General features: G+C 35.1%; 3 protein-coding genes across 4 annotated transcripts; 1 reads left to right on the plus strand and 2 right to left on the minus strand.

Annotated features, from left to right (window-relative positions):
- Window positions 1-735: 735 nt before the first annotated feature.
- On the minus strand, window positions 736-3,594 carry rpusd2 (RNA pseudouridine synthase domain containing 2). Its single transcript, XM_052153089.1, has 3 exons — window positions 2,888-3,594; window positions 2,495-2,791; window positions 736-1,818 (listed from the first exon to the last, which is right to left on the minus strand). The coding sequence occupies exons 1-3, from the start codon at window positions 3,566-3,568 to the stop codon at window positions 1,033-1,035; spliced, it is 1,764 nt and encodes a 587-aa protein (XP_052009049.1). The 5' UTR covers window positions 3,569-3,594; the 3' UTR covers window positions 736-1,032.
- A 2,238-nt stretch (window positions 3,595-5,832) lies between these two features.
- LOC127662616 (protein-L-isoaspartate(D-aspartate) O-methyltransferase-like) lies at window positions 5,833-8,834 on the minus strand. Of its 2 annotated transcripts, none has more exons than XM_052153886.1 (10): window positions 8,794-8,834; window positions 8,444-8,519; window positions 8,043-8,177; window positions 7,845-7,949; window positions 7,730-7,761; window positions 7,497-7,601; window positions 7,176-7,296; window positions 6,936-7,021; window positions 6,643-6,812; window positions 5,833-6,504 (listed from the first exon to the last, which is right to left on the minus strand). In XM_052153886.1, exons 3-10 carry the CDS (start codon window positions 8,158-8,160, stop codon window positions 6,468-6,470), a joined length of 774 nt encoding a protein of 257 aa, XP_052009846.1. In that variant the 5' UTR covers window positions 8,161-8,177; window positions 8,444-8,519; window positions 8,794-8,834; the 3' UTR covers window positions 5,833-6,467. The 2 variants fall into 2 exon arrangements, with proteins under 2 accessions (XP_052009846.1, XP_052009847.1); XM_052153887.1 differs by having other exon boundaries at window positions 5,833-6,540.
- Window positions 8,835-8,941: 107 nt separating this feature from the next.
- Window positions 8,942-16,619, plus strand: LOC127662850 (coiled-coil domain-containing protein 32-like). Its single transcript, XM_052154225.1, has 4 exons — window positions 8,942-9,071; window positions 11,051-11,273; window positions 11,357-11,510; window positions 12,584-16,619. Exons 2-4 carry the CDS (start codon window positions 11,057-11,059, stop codon window positions 12,747-12,749), a joined length of 537 nt encoding a protein of 178 aa, XP_052010185.1. The 5' UTR covers window positions 8,942-9,071; window positions 11,051-11,056; the 3' UTR covers window positions 12,750-16,619.
- The last annotated feature ends 410 nt before the right edge of the window (window positions 16,620-17,029 follow it).

Here is a 17,029-nt window from a genome sequence, read left to right on the forward strand (position 1 = left end):
TACCTCTTAAAAATAAAAAAAGGCAAAGAAAGATACCAGCCAATTAAAACAAATTGTTCTCAAGCCTGTATGCTTCTGTCTAGGGATATTTTTCACAAATACCCCAAACAGATTTCTAATTCACTACAATTGAGCCCTATACAAGGCTGTGAGTGATATATCTATGTTTAATGTGTATTTGAAAGATAAGCAATGTATCAAGTGGTGTTTTGTGATGTGCACAAACATGTTAATCCTTTATAAATTTGAATGTTAGCAGAGATTATTTTTACCTGGTGATTTTAAAAGATAGTTACAGAGTTTGTTCGGTTTTGCTGCAGAGCAAACCCTCCATAACTACAGCAGTTTATCTTTTAGATATTCAGTTTGATTTAATTTCAACGGATGCTTTCTTGACATTGTCAAAACATCTTAATACAAAGTGCCAACATTTTCAAAAGAAAGATTTGTGCCCATTTTTTTGTAATGAAATGCAGTTGTAATATAAAACCTGCTGTGTGGAAATCCTGTTGTTAAAAACCTGTGCGTAGTCATATTTTCGTGTCTGAAATGTCTGAAGATAAACTATTATGAAGAAGTGTAATAAACATTTATTTTAATGGTGGTTTGACTACACTCTGTGACTATTGTGGGTGGTTTAGCTTACAATAGTTACACCCAGCTTAATTTTTATGCATAACTGCCACTTCCATTCAAATTACTCTCACCTACTGTTGCTTTTGGATGAAAATAATAAAGAAAACCATTAGACTTTGCTTTTATTCCCACAACAAATAAGTCAAATTGTATTGACATATGTTCATGTCGGATGAGATTGTCATTTTCAAAAGAAAGGAGGTCAAATAAATGACACTGCACCACAGTACTGAATAATTCAAACTATATCAGCAAAATCTAAGAAAATTAAATAAAATTAAGAATCTTTCAATTCACACTGAATACATTCAGTATAGAAGAGTACTTTTTTAAAACCACATTCTTGTACTGTGATATCAGGTATGAAATGTTTAATGGATCTATGCAATTCTTTTTCTAATCCTGAACCCAGTCTTCTTTGGCCCAGCCAGGCAGTTTGGATGAATATTCAAAGTCAGGTCCTTTGTAGCGCAACGCATGTAGATACATAATCAAATCCTTCCCTGTTGGGTCAGGCCTCACAATTTTACACTCGCCACATAAATGATCTCTAAAAAAAGTAGTTGATTCATCTGAGTTAGAGACCTTCTCTTTCTGTGCGTCATTCATCTCCACCTCAGTTTCACTTGTAGATCTAGTGTTATATTGTTCTTGGCTGTCTTCGGTCTTTCCTTCAAGCAGTGGCATTTTACAAGTAGCGTCAGCACAAGCAACACTACTCGACTCATTATGTTCTTGAGCACCATCACTGCACTCTGTCTTTGTTCTTTGCTTTCCCGAGATCTCTTCATCAGGTAAATCCAACAAGTGTAGACTCTCCTTTGAGCGATGCTCTTCAATAAGGGCTTCTAGAATCTCCTCATTGCTCATAACCACCAACCCTCCTTTGGCCCTGTTCGGGCCCCATGCAGAAGACCCATAGATGGGATCATTGAGGATCGGGAAGCCAAGGAACTGAAGATGAACTCTGATCTGGTGAGTACGGCCTGTAAGCGGCATGCAGCGCACTACACTGGAGCTTCCATTATAGCTCAGCCTCTGGAAGACCGTGCGGCATTCTTTGCCTTTGGGATCAACCCTGCAAATGCCCACCTTGAAGGATACTACCAGTATGGGTTCCTCACACACCACCTCACCCTCAGGAAACTCCCCGTCCACTCGACAGACATACTCTTTCTCTAACTGTAAAAATACATAGTTCTGGTTAAACATAGTTCTGGTTAAAGTTCTGGTTAAACGGTGTGTATCTGGACAGAAGATGAAGCAAATATTTTGTTTTGATATAAATACGATTCAAGTAGAGTAATAAGAAAATGCTTGGTGTTGTTAAACAAAATATATTTGCAAGGGATTTTAAAGCATATTCTAGCCCCTTTAAAGGCATGTTCCGGGCTAAATACAAACTTTAGGGGGTATTTCACCCAAAAATGAAAATTCTGTCATTTTACTCAGCCTTGTGTTGTTCCAAACCCATTGGACTCTTCTTCCATGGAACACAAAAGTAGTTGTTAGACAGTTTTTTAATATCAATCACCAATACATTTTGCCTAACATCTCCTTTTATGTTCCACAAAAGAACTACATGAGGGTAAGTAAATATTGAAATCTTTCATTTTGGGATGTACTATAACTTTAAGCTCTATGGCCAACATCTGCAGCATAATGTTGATTAACACAGAAAATAATTTAGACTTGTCCCTCATTATAAAAAACAGGACAGTTGCATACTTACAATGAAAGTCTAAATTATCAATTTTAAGTGGATTTAAGAAACATGTTTTTGGGGCAATCAATCTGGGATTCAAGAAATACAGTTTTGGAGACTGAGTATGTTGCCATAAAGAAAGTGGGGTTTCACCTGTCGCTCACGAACCATTGCGTCCAGTTTTTTTGAGACCTCCTGTGTACGTGCAAACAGCAGCACACCTGAAGTGAGGCGATCCAGTCGATGTACTGTGTGGAGACCACTAAGGCCTTTCTCTTTGCCCAAAATGAAGATGACCGTATTGTGGCGGTAGCGTCCACATGGATGTACCGGTAGTGAAGCAGGTTTATCTACCACCACCACTTTACCATCATCTACCAAAATCTCCACGGGCTGTCCACTGACGGGGGGCTCATGACGATGCACTGTGTTCCTCAAATAATCATTGTTCTAGAGCAGCAAAAGAGATACTATGTATGCATAAAGTATACAAACAGACATTCTCAAACATAGTTACTTTGTCAGTAGTGTAATGTGATGATCTACCTTAAGTGTGAAGTTTAGGTCATCCACTGGTATTTCATTTAATCTTATGCGCCCCTCCTTGACAGCTTTATTGTAATAGTCCATAGACTCAGATCGAAATTCACTCTTGAAAACCTCAAATAGAGTTTTACCGATCCAGCGTCCTTTACAGTAAGTCTTAAAATCAAAATAATAAGGATGCACTTTGCGAAGTCCGCCTTCAAAATAATACGAGGTTTCTGCAAAATGTTCTTGACTGAAACTCACACCTGGATTACGTTTCTGTGGAGGGGGTACATACCGTTCTCCGGCACGAAGCTGTTTGCCGCCCTTCTTTCGCTTCTTGCCGCTATCTTGTCTTCTTGCTGCCTCGTCTGTCTCGTCGTTTTTACGTTTACCGCTGTTTGCTCTTACTGTGACGTCTGTATCACAGCTCTCTGTGGCCTCTTTAATCTCCATAGCGTGTGATTTAGCACAGGTCTGCTGTATTAATAGCTGCAAATGTTTGGAGAAGTTTAAGCGTGAGAAAATGAATTTAGCTTGCGCAGTATTTCTCCTGACATTCAGTACTCGCAGGATTTTAATGCTCGCGTATTCTTTTCTAAGCAAGTTTTTCAGTGAAAGACTAATTTCTCGTTTAGCAAAGTAGTGCAAGACATTTAAAACAGCTACTTTCCGATTAAAACATGTGAACCATGCCATACAGTGGATCAATGGCAAACGCTGCGAAGATCCGTCACATCTTGATGACGCCACGTGACGTAATTTGTTTATCCGTCAGTAACAGAGGATGTGAGTGGAGCAAGTGTATACCTAATTAACTTATTGATCATTTTGGGGAAATATCATATTCATAAAGCCAAATTTAGTCATTCTAAACCTTCCTTTGTTGCTTTTGGTAAGGAGACACAACAGTACCTTAAATCCATCTATGACTCTAAAAATAAGAAGGCTGCTAAAACCATTACGTTCTATCTTTAATGTATTTATTTAGTTAAACTTCAATAAAAAAAAAAAAAAAGGATGTGAGTGGAGCGGCGACAAAGCATTTTTTCCGTTCCTCGCTCACTCTGCCCTCCTGATTTAAAGAAACCCCGCTTCGTATTCGCTCCATGGCAAAAATAGCTCCTCACTACCTCACCACAGTAAAGTTATATCAGCATGCTTTTTAATATCACAACCTTACCTGCAGAAGGTGTATTAAAAAAATAAAAATAAATACACAATATTAGAAGAATGTAAATGTAAGAATGTGCTTTATTAGAACACTAACATTAGCCCAAGGCTAAATTAAATAATTTTTATAGCTTAATTTTTAAAAATATCGGTGCATTTTCTGGGTTTGAACAATTAATAAATAAATAAATAAATAAATAAATAAATAAATAAACAAACAATCAATAAATTGCTAGATGAAAAAATAAATAAAAAATTACATAAATTACCAGAACAAAAACAAAACATTAAATCTAATTAATAAATTTCCCAAAAAAAATTACATTAAATAAAAAAATATATAAATTACCAAACAAAAACAAAACATGATATTTAATTAATAAATTACCCCCAAAAAATAAATAAATCAGAAATTCCATCTTTCCTTCATTCCAATAGTGTTTAACACTGCTTAACATGTGATGAATTATTGCATTAAGGTCTGTTAACAGGTGTTTTGCACTTTTGGAGCAAGAGAAAACAACGATGCTCCGATTATTTTTAAAAACCTGCTCCAGGCCAAATCATGCCACTCTGCTCCGCTCACATACTCTGGTCAGCAGGGAACAACGGGACTAAAGGCCCCTATTAAACGCATTGTTTTTCTTAAGTGGGGGGAGTGCACATTGACTCATCCAATCATAAGAGATTAGTTTGTTTATAGAATATTTGAGATGCAATAAAATGCTAAATGTCTTTGAAATGAACAGGAAATTGTTTACTTTTCTGTAGTTATCTAAATTAAATGAATCTTAAACCATTAAGATCTTGCTGTCTCAAAATGATTTGCATTAGTGATCGACATTGTGCCCTATAACTATTGCACTGGTATCTACACAATACAATATCACTTTAAACCCCCTAGTGGCCTTTTACCTCAATTGAGGGAGTCTTTTACTTGTGGGGTGAAAGATTCCCTCACCACCTTTTTTTTATGTTGTTCCATCAATATTCAATCAAAATAAATACTGATTTTTTTTTTGTTCTTGACACATTTTGTAACCAGAAAAAAGCAAAGTGGCCTTAAGGGGTGCCTTTAGCCCCTTTGTACCCTAATTATTTTTGTCTAGCATTTTTCATATCTCCCCCACTGTTTATATAATTTAAGAATGAATTAAAACAATACACAGAAGCCCTGCCAATAATTAAAAATATTTAAATGATTGTATTTATTTGTTGTAAAAGCTCTGTAGATGCCCCTTATCATTTCACTTTTTTATGGTATTATTTTGCTTGTTAATTTTTTTCAGTTTTCCCTCTCTCTTTTTTTTTTTTTTTTTTTTTTGCAGAGGCTTCCATTGTAGATTGGTTATAGCCTTTGTAAAATAAGTGCCTTTTGGTTGTATTGATTTTGTCTTTCATATCAAATATATATATATATATATATATATATATATATATATATAGTGTCTATTTTTATGACATATTGGCCTTTTAATGTATAATTATTATAAAAATATTTAAGAACAAGAACATTTACATTATTGATTTGTTCCAGTTACTAGAGTAATAATAAATTCAGACAAAATTTAGTGGTTTTTTTTTTATTTTTTATAATTAATTAATAATAATATTATTAATAATAAAAAGGCTGCCAGGATAACCATTTCTTTGCTTAATGAATTTGACAATCCAATTTGTTTTCTTTAGTTTTGTTTCCTAGTATTTTTACTATTTTCATGAATATGTTTGCTTGTAATGTTAGTACTTCTCGAAGAAAAGTTACTAAAATGTAATATTTTATCTGTTACAGTATTTTGATATCTTTATTGGTTCATAAAAAATTCAAGGCATTACAGTTTTTATACATTTAATTGCATGTAGATTAATACAGTATTTAAAGATCAGATTAGACAACAGCAACACCTTAACTGAAAATCTAATTACACTTTCAAAAAATGCAAGAATGCATGTAAAAAGAGGAAACAGTTTTTAGAGAATAAGTTTTAAACTCATTCTTGATTTTAATTATTTAAAGTATAGGCTATGTTTCCTATATATTAAAGCCTTGGCATATAACTTCATGGTAATTACACATACAATTATTTATTTGACAAAAGTAGCATGGGAGCGGTTAAACTTCAAGGTCTTTTCTATTTGCATTACTCCTCTTGCTGTATTGTATGTTAAAGCTGAACATATGACAATTTATGAAGCATACCAAGATCACACAAGTCTTAGATAAGAAGCCTTCCTATCCAAATCCTTCAGTCCTTGAGTTTAGGTAGGAGAATGGTCATCACCTCAGAAACCTTCAGATGAGTGCATTAATTTCTTTCCTCTGGCAAATGCTGCATTTGCACTTTAGTTGTAAGAATCAGAATGATCCAGACAAGCATGTTGCTAAGCAGCAGGGTGAGTTGGGATGAGAGGCCTTTTCTCAGTCTTAAGGGCTTGCTGAACCACAGCACCAGCGCCATCTCCTGCAGGGGCAACGATACTGCAATCAGAGCTCATCACTGGGAAGAGAAAAACTAAAATCAACTGCCATACATGTGATGAGCTGCAGTACACAATAAAATCACACAGTTCTGATTAATATCTTGATGGCTTATACATACTGTGGCCACTGGTGGTGTTTGTCTGTCAGTGGCACATAAACCACACCCATCAGTGCTTTCCTGAGGAAAGTGCCATCACTCTGTCGGTCATACTGCTCGAGAACTTGGCTTCCACCCTCTGGGCCCACAGGCAAAACTAGTCTACCACCTGGTTTCAACTGCTCCAGGAGCTGTTGATGCACAGGTTTAAATAAGACTACAATAGAATATGTAAACAATAATTTAATTTAAATTCTGCATAAATAAAATAAAAAAAGGCATGTATGAATGCAAAACACAACTTAAGTGCATACAGCTTTAGGGAGTGTAGGAGCAGCTGCTCCAACGTGAATGGCATCATAGGGGCCTTCGTCAGGAAAACCAAACCGTCCGTCTCCCACTGCAAAAACAAAAAACATTTATTTTAATTACCACTGAAATTGCAATAAAACCAGTATGTGGAAAGAAATATTTTATTAAATATTTGTAATAATATTTTATTTCCACTACTTTATTGTGTTTAAAAAATTATTCATTAAAAAAAAATCCCTCACCCACTAGTTTAATTTGTCCAGAGGCAAGCAACTCTGGATCATCTGCCTGGACATTTTTCACAGAGGCTTGCACCAGCTCTTCTATGTGGTCAATTCCCACCACTTTTCCAGAGGGCCCTACCTGCAAAATGAACATAATAAATCACAATGAAAATGTTTCAGAGAACATGCTACTTTTTATGCTGTATCCTGTCACATTCTGTAATAACAGGTGGAATCATCACACCTTATCACATAAACTGTAAATACACAGCATTTTTTAAATCTCGACTGACACCATTTTTAAAAAACGTACAGTACATAGCGAAAGACTGCATTCACCATTCTGCCGAAGCACGCAGTAAGATATCCACTTCCTGAGCCCACATCTAAGGCTGAGGCTCCTTCTGTTAACTTGTCACTGAGTACCTCAAGGGCATGAGCGTGCTACACAAGTAGAAATATCAGGAAAATAATATATTGTATATGACAATTACAGCATACTTTTGATCTGACGTATGATACTAATTTCTGTATAACTTGTCTACTTTTAAGCATCTGTTCGTCTCACCTACCATATGAGGGGCACTGATGGTAGCCTTGTATCCTTTGAAGAAAAAGACAAACATGCTGTGATATTATGTAATCATTGCCTGTATTCAAAACAATTTGGCTTTAGATGGAATTCACCTATGGACTGGGGAGAGTCAGCATAAGGGTGGTCTCTGGAATAAATCCCTCTATCAGTGGCAAGCATGGCATTAAACACTCGATCACTTCGGATAACCCCATGATCTGTGTAGTATAAGAAAATGAATACTCATTTGTACATATCAGAATGTAAAATGTCTGATATGAATACGTGTCAGTAAAGAATATATATCATACCTCTTAAACGTGTGATGAGTTCTACATGAGTTTTGCCACTAGATATCCACGCCATGGTTCTGGAGAGCAGTAAACCCATAGGGACTGCTACTGCTGCCAGTCTGAGCAGTGTCTGCATTTCCTAATGAGCACCGCCTGCAACAAATGTCATTTAATATCTCGATTAGTCCACTAGAACAACTGCAAAGACTGTATCAGTGCGAGTCTGGCATACACTGATCCTGAGTCTAAACAAAAGCTTTTACAACAAATGCAGAGGTTGTAAAAGTAATATAACATGCATTTAAATTATTGTTAAAAAAAAAACCTGGGAGTGAAAAGAGTCCCAAATGAGACCCAATCCAGGCTTGTTATACTGTGTTGGTTTAGTCTGACAGCTTTTATAAGCCTACTAGATTTACCTGTGTAGATGATGCACCTCCACTGATGCGTCCTTGATTCAGGTCAACAGACATAAGAAAATGAGCTGACCTAAATCTAAAATACAAGACATCAAATTAGCAATGAAATAACATAACAGTATTCCATGATCGACATGTACTGTACGTCACAAACTTTTCTTTATATTTGTTTTCCTCGTTCATGACCAAAGAGACCACTGATAACTTGAACATTACAGAGCAATTAGAAGAACAATTTGCGATAGCTCAAGAAGAATTTTGCGTAACATTGTTTTAAATGCTTGTACCGATTAGACAAGTTTGCATTATTCTCTACAGTATAACTTTAAAGACAAACACATAAATCTTACTCGTAAAAATTCGACCCGATATCAACGTGCTAAAGAAGTAAACGGAAGTAATGATTCCAAGAACATCTCCTCCACCAATCAAATGCACGGAAATGTTGATGGACGGGTGTAATTGCCAATCAAATTTGGTGGGTAATACTACCGGTGACGTATACCCAAGCAGCAGGGAAAGAAGAGCGAGACTGAAGGATGGATTTTTCATGCTAATGCTTGGATTTATTTCTCCTTTTAATATATCTTCTTAGGTCTGAAGTGCATCAAGAGTGTTGTAGTTTAAGGTAAGTATGTCAACTGTACCTTTATGTCCATCGTCATTTTCTACACGTCCACTAAATGGTTTTGCTTGAGAGCAAACGTCAACAATCATTAAGACTTTTGTTACATGGCTGTTACAGCAACACCATCAACAAATGACCGATTTTAAATCCGTCCACTTTATTTGACACCGGGCATGCTGTCTTTTAACCCTCATATTGTCTTTAAGAATCTGCAACCTCCTTTTGTCTTTTTGGTCATTTTTGACCCGTACTGAAAAACATTAAAATGCATAAACGCATATGTTAATACACCAATCAGGCACAACTGCCTGCCTAATATTGTGTAGGACCCCCTTGTGCCGCAAAAACAGCACAACCCGCATCTCAGAATAGCATTGAGATGATATTCTTCTCACCACAATTGTACAGAGTGTTTATCTGAGTTACTGTACACTTTGTCAGATTGAACCAGTCTGACCATTCTCTGTTGACCTCTCATCAACAAGGTGTTTTCATCCACAGAACTGCGGCTCACTGAATGTTTTTTCTTTTTATTTTAGATATCATTCTGAGTAAATTATAGAGACTGTTTTGTGTGAAAATCCCAGGATATCAGCAGTTACAGAAATACTCAAATTATATGTTTAATTTTCACTTTAAACCACTGGCAAAGGAGGTCTCAATTTACCTTTTTATAGGCCTATTATCTGAATTATATTTAAACAATTTCTGATTCAACCTGCTTGCAGAAAATGAACAGTGCACCTTATAGTTACACTTTTTAGTACATGCTTATTTTCACAAAGGAATCTCTGTTGCCTTTTCCAGCAGTCAAAATGGGCAAACTTAGCACATCCATTGCAATAAATCCATTCCTTTCCACTAATGTCAAACAATTTTTTTAGGGAGCTGATGTATCAGTTAGGTTTTCAGAGAACATAATATCAAATAAATGGTCTTTTACCACTGGGTGGTCCTTGCCCCATTGTACCCTTTCTTATAAAAACCTGTTAGTAAACGTATTTACTAACATATTATCTGTTCAAAACTGTGAAGAATATCTCTTTGGGAATGTGTTAGTGTAAAACACTCTTTGGGTGTTTTAGAGGAAAGATATACATTTGTTCGAAAGATTCAGTACTCAGTGAAGCAGGTGGGGAGGCTAGAGAACAATATGGGGCTAGGAGCTGAATTTGAGAATATTAGATTTTTCTTTTAGATCAGATTTGATTAATATATGCACAAAACAATTTAAATCAGCTTAACATCCAGAAAGTCCCCCAAAAGTCCCCAGGTGAAAGGTCACAACCTGTTATTCCCATACTGGTGAAAATTATACCGTTTTGACAATGGAAGGAACAGTTTGTTTTAAATTATAAATAATAATAAAAATAAAAAAAACTGTATCATTTTTATTTTATAAAATTTTTTTTATGGTCTTGACAGTCAGAACATTTGGTTCTGGTAGCAAAAACAATCTTTCAAGTTTTATTTGTCACATAAAAATACACAGTACGACATGTAGTGAAATTCTTGATACGACTTTTCTCCCCATAGTTTATGATAAAGATATGATGAATATATATATATACTGTATATAGATAAGGATAGAAATAGAAGTAAAACCACAATTTAAAAAATCTACTTTAAAATGCCCATTTAAAATACACAATAATATACACAATAAAATAGGGGAAAGAGAATATACTATTTGTACAAAGTATGCATATGAAATTAAATGGTGCATTGTGACAGATGTAGAGTAGCAGCAACAGTTTGACTGGCAATATATATATATTGTGCAGGGTAAAATGCAATTGTGCATTAATGTTCAGTATGTAAGTATGTGGTATTTATTACGTATTCTTTACCTGTGCCATGTCAAAAATGACCCTAAGACAATAGGAGGGTTACTGATACTTAAATGCTCTGAAAATATTCTTGCCACTTTAAAGTGTTTTCACATGAATTGCATTAAATATATGCTTCAATTATTGGAGGACGTGATGATTGACGACTTCGAAACCCATGTGGTCCGAACTAGTGGAGATCTTTGGTCTGAGGTCTGCTCCAGTCTGCCAGATCCACTGGGACATGATGATGGACAATTTACAGACTCATTTCAGCCTTCCTCTCATGGAATCCCTCAGTCAAACTCTCCCAGAGCTTCTTTCAGCCCATGGGAACCAATGGCTGATTCTGAAGTTTACATTGCTAGTTTAGGTACTGGAATTGGCATTTCAGATACATTTTCTTAATGTGGCCTGTTGACTTGTTCTCAAGAACATGTTATCGACATTTTTTAGAAAGTCGGTTGAAGAGAATCAAGGGACAACCAAATGAAGTAACATCCAGGCAGATGCTCCGTTCCTTGTCCCAGGCAAAAAAGGAATGCTGGGATAGGTTTCTACATGATGCTCAAACCTCAGAATTGTTCCAGGAAGGAGACTTTGATCAGAGGTAAGGACAAACCCCACTGCTCTCAAGCATCATGTACTTTAGCCCCTCTAAGATCTGCAGATGGTATAACTGTCTACCAGAATAATAAAAAATTCAGCTTTTCACACTTTTTCTTATTCATAATTTCCTGAAATGTGGTTTGACCTTTATGTAGGCTAAAATAAATAAAAGTAGTCATATTAAACACTTTACAGTATTGAAAAACTGACTTAAATAATCATAAGAATGAATTGAGGAACTACTCACCAAGCAGGAACACTATTAGGAACACTATGGTCTTAAAAAATGTCTGTGGTTGTACTCTTATATTGTGCATTCTGAGATGCTATTCTGTTTTCTACAGTTGTACAGAGGGATTATCTTAGTTCATGTAGCCTTTCTGTCAGCTCGAACCAGTCTGGCCATTCTGGCCTCCGTCAACAACAAGGCGTTTCCATAAGCAGATGTTTTTTTTAGTTTTGTGTGAAAATCTCAGGAGATCAGCAGTTACAGAAATACTCAAACCCAACAGCACAGATTGAAAAAGTACAAAATGTGTTTGCAGATCCAATGTAATTTGTGTAGTGCAATACATATTGTAACTAAAGCAGCTTCAAAGGAACAAAGTTGAAGAATTCTGCCTTACAAACTCCCTATTAAGCAAGACAAAGGCAAGTGTTTTCCACATTTTAAGAAAATTGGGGGAAAATTATAATGAAAAAAAATTATTTATAGGAGGGAGATGATTTGATATATGGTTAGGCAATCAAAACCCACAATAATTTGATTAGATGTTTTTAATTGGAACATTATTATCTTAAAGTATTGCTTTTTCCATCAATGGTCTTGATAGTCTAATCTCTGTTTTTTTTATAATGGCAGTGTTAAGTGTTATACAGTATGTACAGTACTGTTTGTTAAATGATAAATTAGTTGTTAATAATAATGCCATAAATGAGGAATTTTAGTGCCATTCATTCATCTTTACGATTATGTTGAAAAATGATGAATAAATGGCATTAATTTCTATATTCAATTACTTTAATGTGCTGTTCAAAATGCATGTGGTTATTTAGTATGATCGTTTTTTGCAGTGCTTTGGAACAGTTCAAGAGGTGGCTGTCCCCTGAAAGTGTGGCCATCAATGCAGAAGAGCTGGAGTGCTTGCTTTTACCCACACAGAACAACGAGATTCCTCCCAGCTCGGCACAAACCGATAAGCCATGTGAAGAGGAAGAGTGCCCAAGTCCTGAGAAATAAGCATATCACAGCAATAACCAGTATTGCTCTAGTGATCAGCAGCAGTGTTAGGGAGATTAACATTAGATAAGTGTTTATGGGGTTTTGTTGTGGAAAGCAACTATATTGTGACCCATTTGAGTGGATAATTTGTTTCTCAAAGATAAAGGGTTAGTTCACCCAAAAATGAAATTTCTGTCATCATTTACTCACATGTTGTTTCAAAACATCATAACTTTTTTTGGGTGAGTCACTAGTCATTTAATTTAATCTTTTATATGAGATGAAATTGAAAAGTGACTAAAGCCAGTCAATTTGCCTGAAATCATCTTTTGTGTTCAATAGAAAAAATATGGGTTTGGAACAACATGAGATGTGTGAGTAAATCATAATTTCATGACTGTATTTTTATTTTTTTGGTAAACTAACTATCCTTGTTAGGCTAGTCCACCCAAACATTAAAATGTTCTCATAATTTTCTCACCATCATGCCATCCCAGATGTGTATGACTTACTGTCTTCTGATGACCACAAATTAAGATTTTTAGAAGAATATCTCAGCTCTGTACGATCATACAATGCAAGTGAGTAGTGATCAAAATTTTGAAGCTCCAAAATGCACATAAAGGTAGCATAAAATTAATCCATAAGACTCCAAAATGGTTAAATCTATGTCTTCAGCAGCAATATGATAATTGTGGGTTAATGCTAATTTATACTTCTGTGTCAAACCTACGGCGTTGGCTCCGCTTAATGGCCAATGCGTTGGTTTGCTTTTATTGTTCTGCGTTGATATGTTCTGTGAGTACACAAACAAATACTAACTATATGTTTCCTAGATAAACAAAAGCAATGCAAGCAATATAATTTCAGGATTCAGAAGTATTAAATTTATTGTAGCATATGTCATATGAACATGTCGAAATATATGGGTACAGATGTGGCCAAAAATATTGGCACCCTTTTTTGATCTTTCATTAAAACATAATCACAAAAAATCTAACCTTTAATTGAAGTAAAACAATTGAAACATTGGAAATATCTAAATATTAAATACATTTTTATACATAATTATTATTTTTATTCAATCCTTTTTGCCACCTCCCTTTGCCAAGATAGCAGTTCTGAGTCTTCTCTTATAATGCCTAGTGAGTTTGGATAACACCTGGCAAGGGATCTGAGACTGTTCCTCCAAACATAATCTCTCCAGATCCTTCAAATACAGAGGTCCATGTTGGTGGACTCTCCTCTTCAATTCAACCAATAAATGTTCTATGGTGTTCAGGACAGGAGACTGGGATGCCATTGCAGAATCTTGATTTAGTGGTCAGTGAACCATTTTTGTGTTGATTTTGATGTTTGTTTTGGATCAATGTCCTGCTGGAAGATCCAACTAGAATTCATTGTAAGCTTTCTGGCAGAGGCAGGTTTTGATTTTTTATCTGTTGGTATTTGATAGAGTCTGTGATGCCATGTATCTGAACAAGATGTCCAGGACTTGTGGCAGAAAAACAGCCCCACAACATTAAAGATTTTTTCTTTTTCTTTCATCTGACCATAGAACCCGGTCGCATTTGAAGTTTCAGTTGTGTCTGGCAAACTGAGGATGCTTGAGTTTGTTGATGGATGAGAGCAGAGGCTTTTTTCTTAAAACCCTCCCAAACAATGTGATGTAGGTGATGGCTGCTTTTATTTTTTTTTAACTTTCTGACACCAAGACACAACTAATTACTACAATTTTCCAGCTGTGATCCTTGGAGTTTCTTTGGCCACTTGAACCTTCCTCCTCACTGTGCGTGGAGACAATATAGACACACGTCCTCTTTCAGGCCGATTCTTAAGATCTCTTGTTGACTGGAACATGTTAATTATTGCCCTGATGATGGAAATGGGCATTTTCAATGCTTTTGCTATTTACTTATAGCCACTTCCCATTTTGTGAAGTACAACAACCTTTTGCCACACATCAGAACTATATTTCTTGGTCTAAACCACTGTGATTGATGATTAAGGGAAATGGCCTGTGTGTTACCACATATTTATACTGAACAATTTCATGTTCCTAGTCACCCAGGTGCACAAAAAAAAAAGGAAAATATGAATGGAATACTTCAGATATATTTTACTCATAAGAGTTTCTAGGGGTGACAGAAACTGTGGCCAACGTGTTTTGGAGAAAAATATGTATTTAAATATGAGATATTCCCACTCTTTCAAATGTTTTACTTCAATTAAAGGTTAGATTATTGTGATATATTATTTTTTTTTTGTGAAAGATCAAAAGGATAAACAAATCAGATTCTTTTTTCACATTTGTCTTTGCTCATATTTACCAAGGGTGCCAATATTTTTGGCCACAACTGTACATAATATTTATTATACATGTTGCCTGCATTGCAGGCAGAAAATAAATTAGCAAATTACTGTACACTTGCTCTTGAGTTGCTTACATAATAATACATATATATTTTGGTGTACTTTTGACGTTCCGTGATGAAAAATTTATTCTCGCCTGAATAACATAAATTGGTGTGGTTTTAAAGACTTTATAATGCATATAGTAAATATAACCAACACTTACCAGGTGCTTTTTAATTTGCTGACAAATTAGAAGTTGTTCTGTGTCCATAACTTATGAGATATTATTATTTACTCTACACAGAGGCTATATTTTAGAGTTCATAAGCTCTGAACAGATATCTTTTGTCACATTTTGCGGTCTGTGGTTAAATTGGACAATCACAGCTGTTGTGGTCTGCGTCGATGCAATGCACTGTTACATTTTTAAAGAGGTGCACGCTAGCAAAGTAGGTTCGACACTGAAGTATAAATCGGCCTTTAGAAACAGATCAATATTTAAGTCCTTTTAACTATACATTCTCCTCCCTGCCCAGTAGGTGGCAATATGCATGAAGAGCATGAATCACCAAAAACAAAGAAGTGAAATTTGGAGATTCGTAGTAAAAGAGTTCTTAAACATTGATCTGTTTCTCACCCACACTTATCATTTAGATTCTGAAGATGTGGATTAAAACACTAAGTCGTATTGATAACTTTTATGCTGCCTTTTATACGATTTAAGAGCTTAAACATTTTGGGACCATTCACTTGCATTGTGAGGACCTGCAGAGCTGAAATATTATTCTAAAATATTTCTCCGTGTTCAGAAGAAAGGAAGTCATACACATCTGGTAAGGCATGATAGTGAGTAAATGATGAGGGAATTAACATTTTTGGGTGAACAATTCCTTTAAGGTTTCTTTGGCTCTGCATGTTTCTCTCTCTTTCAATGTGCATGGTTATTTTATAGAATTGAATACAAAGATCAGAAGGAAACACATCATGTTAGATGAGTAAATAAAACATTTCTTGCAAAAGGCAGTAAAATATTAATTGCAAAGGATTGCACTTCATTCTCTGCTACTGCAAATAGTAATTTGGTCTGTGAAGTACATAAATAGTCTGAAAATATTTTTACCATTCAGAACAAAATTTTTTTTTACCAGCCTGAACCTTCACTATGTTATCATATAACATTCCAGAAATATTTTTTATTAAATGATTATTTGCTATTGCTGTTAAATGTAAATGGATATTCTTGCTACTTGCTAATTTTCCTGCAAAATTGGAAGTGCTGCTGATATACACTGACTAATAAAGCACATGTTCTATGTATGTGTGTTCAATGAATATATTACAATTATGAACACTTGATGGTAATTTAGTTTTTGTTATAAATGAATAAATTCAAATGCATAGGCCATTGGATTAGATAACCGCTAAATGTAACATGGTTAAAGAATATTTTGGTATAATAATTCCATTATGTATGGCCACTTCAACTACACTTGTATTTAGAACAATAATGAAAGGATAATAAAGACTAGAAATGAGCACTAATGAGATTCTTGTGTGACCTTTGTAACGGTGCAATATTTTTGCCCAGCAGTAACCAATATGTCACTATGTTGAATATGGATGAGGTACCACTCCAGAGCATTCCTGCCATTAAATTGTTGAAGCATAATTGCTTCGTTCCACGTTTGCATTTTGGCTCCTTTAACTTAAATGCAAAGTGTTAGGACAGTTCATATAATGTAAAATTGTTTATCTTTTTATAGTTTATGTGCTTTATTGTTTTATATTATTTATATTTTATTAATACATTTGCATTATTAATTTGTCCTGCAAAAGAATGGCTCTGTTATGATGATATGCATACTGTAATGTGTGTGTTTGTATATTTATATATATATATATACACTCACCTAAAGGATTATTTGGAACACCGGTTAAATTTC

Source organism: Xyrauchen texanus, chromosome 22, assembly GCF_025860055.1.
Source record: "Xyrauchen texanus isolate HMW12.3.18 chromosome 22, RBS_HiC_50CHRs, whole genome shotgun sequence".
Classification (NCBI taxonomy): Eukaryota; Metazoa; Chordata; class Actinopteri; order Cypriniformes; family Catostomidae; genus Xyrauchen; species Xyrauchen texanus.

Bases quoted from the DNA above. Each gene is read 5' to 3' on its own strand.
- rpusd2 (XM_052153089.1), bottom strand. From the start codon at position 3,568: ATGGCATGGTTCACATGTTTTAATCGGAAAGTAGCTGTTTTAAATGTC. The intron at 2,792-2,887 runs GTAGATCATCAC...TTGCTGCTCTAG, and splicing joins ACCTAAACTTCACACTTAAG to AACAATGATTATTTGAGGAA. The intron at 1,819-2,494 runs GTGAAACCCCAC...GTATTTTTACAG, and splicing joins CAATGGTTCGTGAGCGACAG to TTAGAGAAAGAGTATGTCTG.
- LOC127662616 (XM_052153886.1), bottom strand. From the start codon at position 8,160: ATGCAGACACTGCTCAGACTGGCAGCAGTAGCAGTCCCTATGGGTTTA. The intron at 7,297-7,496 runs GTGAATGCAGTC...TTCATTTTGCAG, and splicing joins CTGCGTGCTTCGGCAGAATG to GTAGGGCCCTCTGGAAAAGT. The intron at 7,022-7,175 runs GTGAGGGATTTT...TTGTTTTTGCAG, and splicing joins TGGACAAATTAAACTAGTGG to TGGGAGACGGACGGTTTGGT.
- LOC127662850 (XM_052154225.1), top strand. From the start codon at position 11,057: ATGATTGACGACTTCGAAACCCATGTGGTCCGAACTAGTGGAGATCTT. The intron at 11,274-11,356 runs GTACTGGAATTG...GACATTTTTTAG, and splicing joins AGTTTACATTGCTAGTTTAG to AAAGTCGGTTGAAGAGAATC. The intron at 11,511-12,583 runs GTAAGGACAAAC...CGTTTTTTGCAG, and splicing joins GAAGGAGACTTTGATCAGAG to TGCTTTGGAACAGTTCAAGA.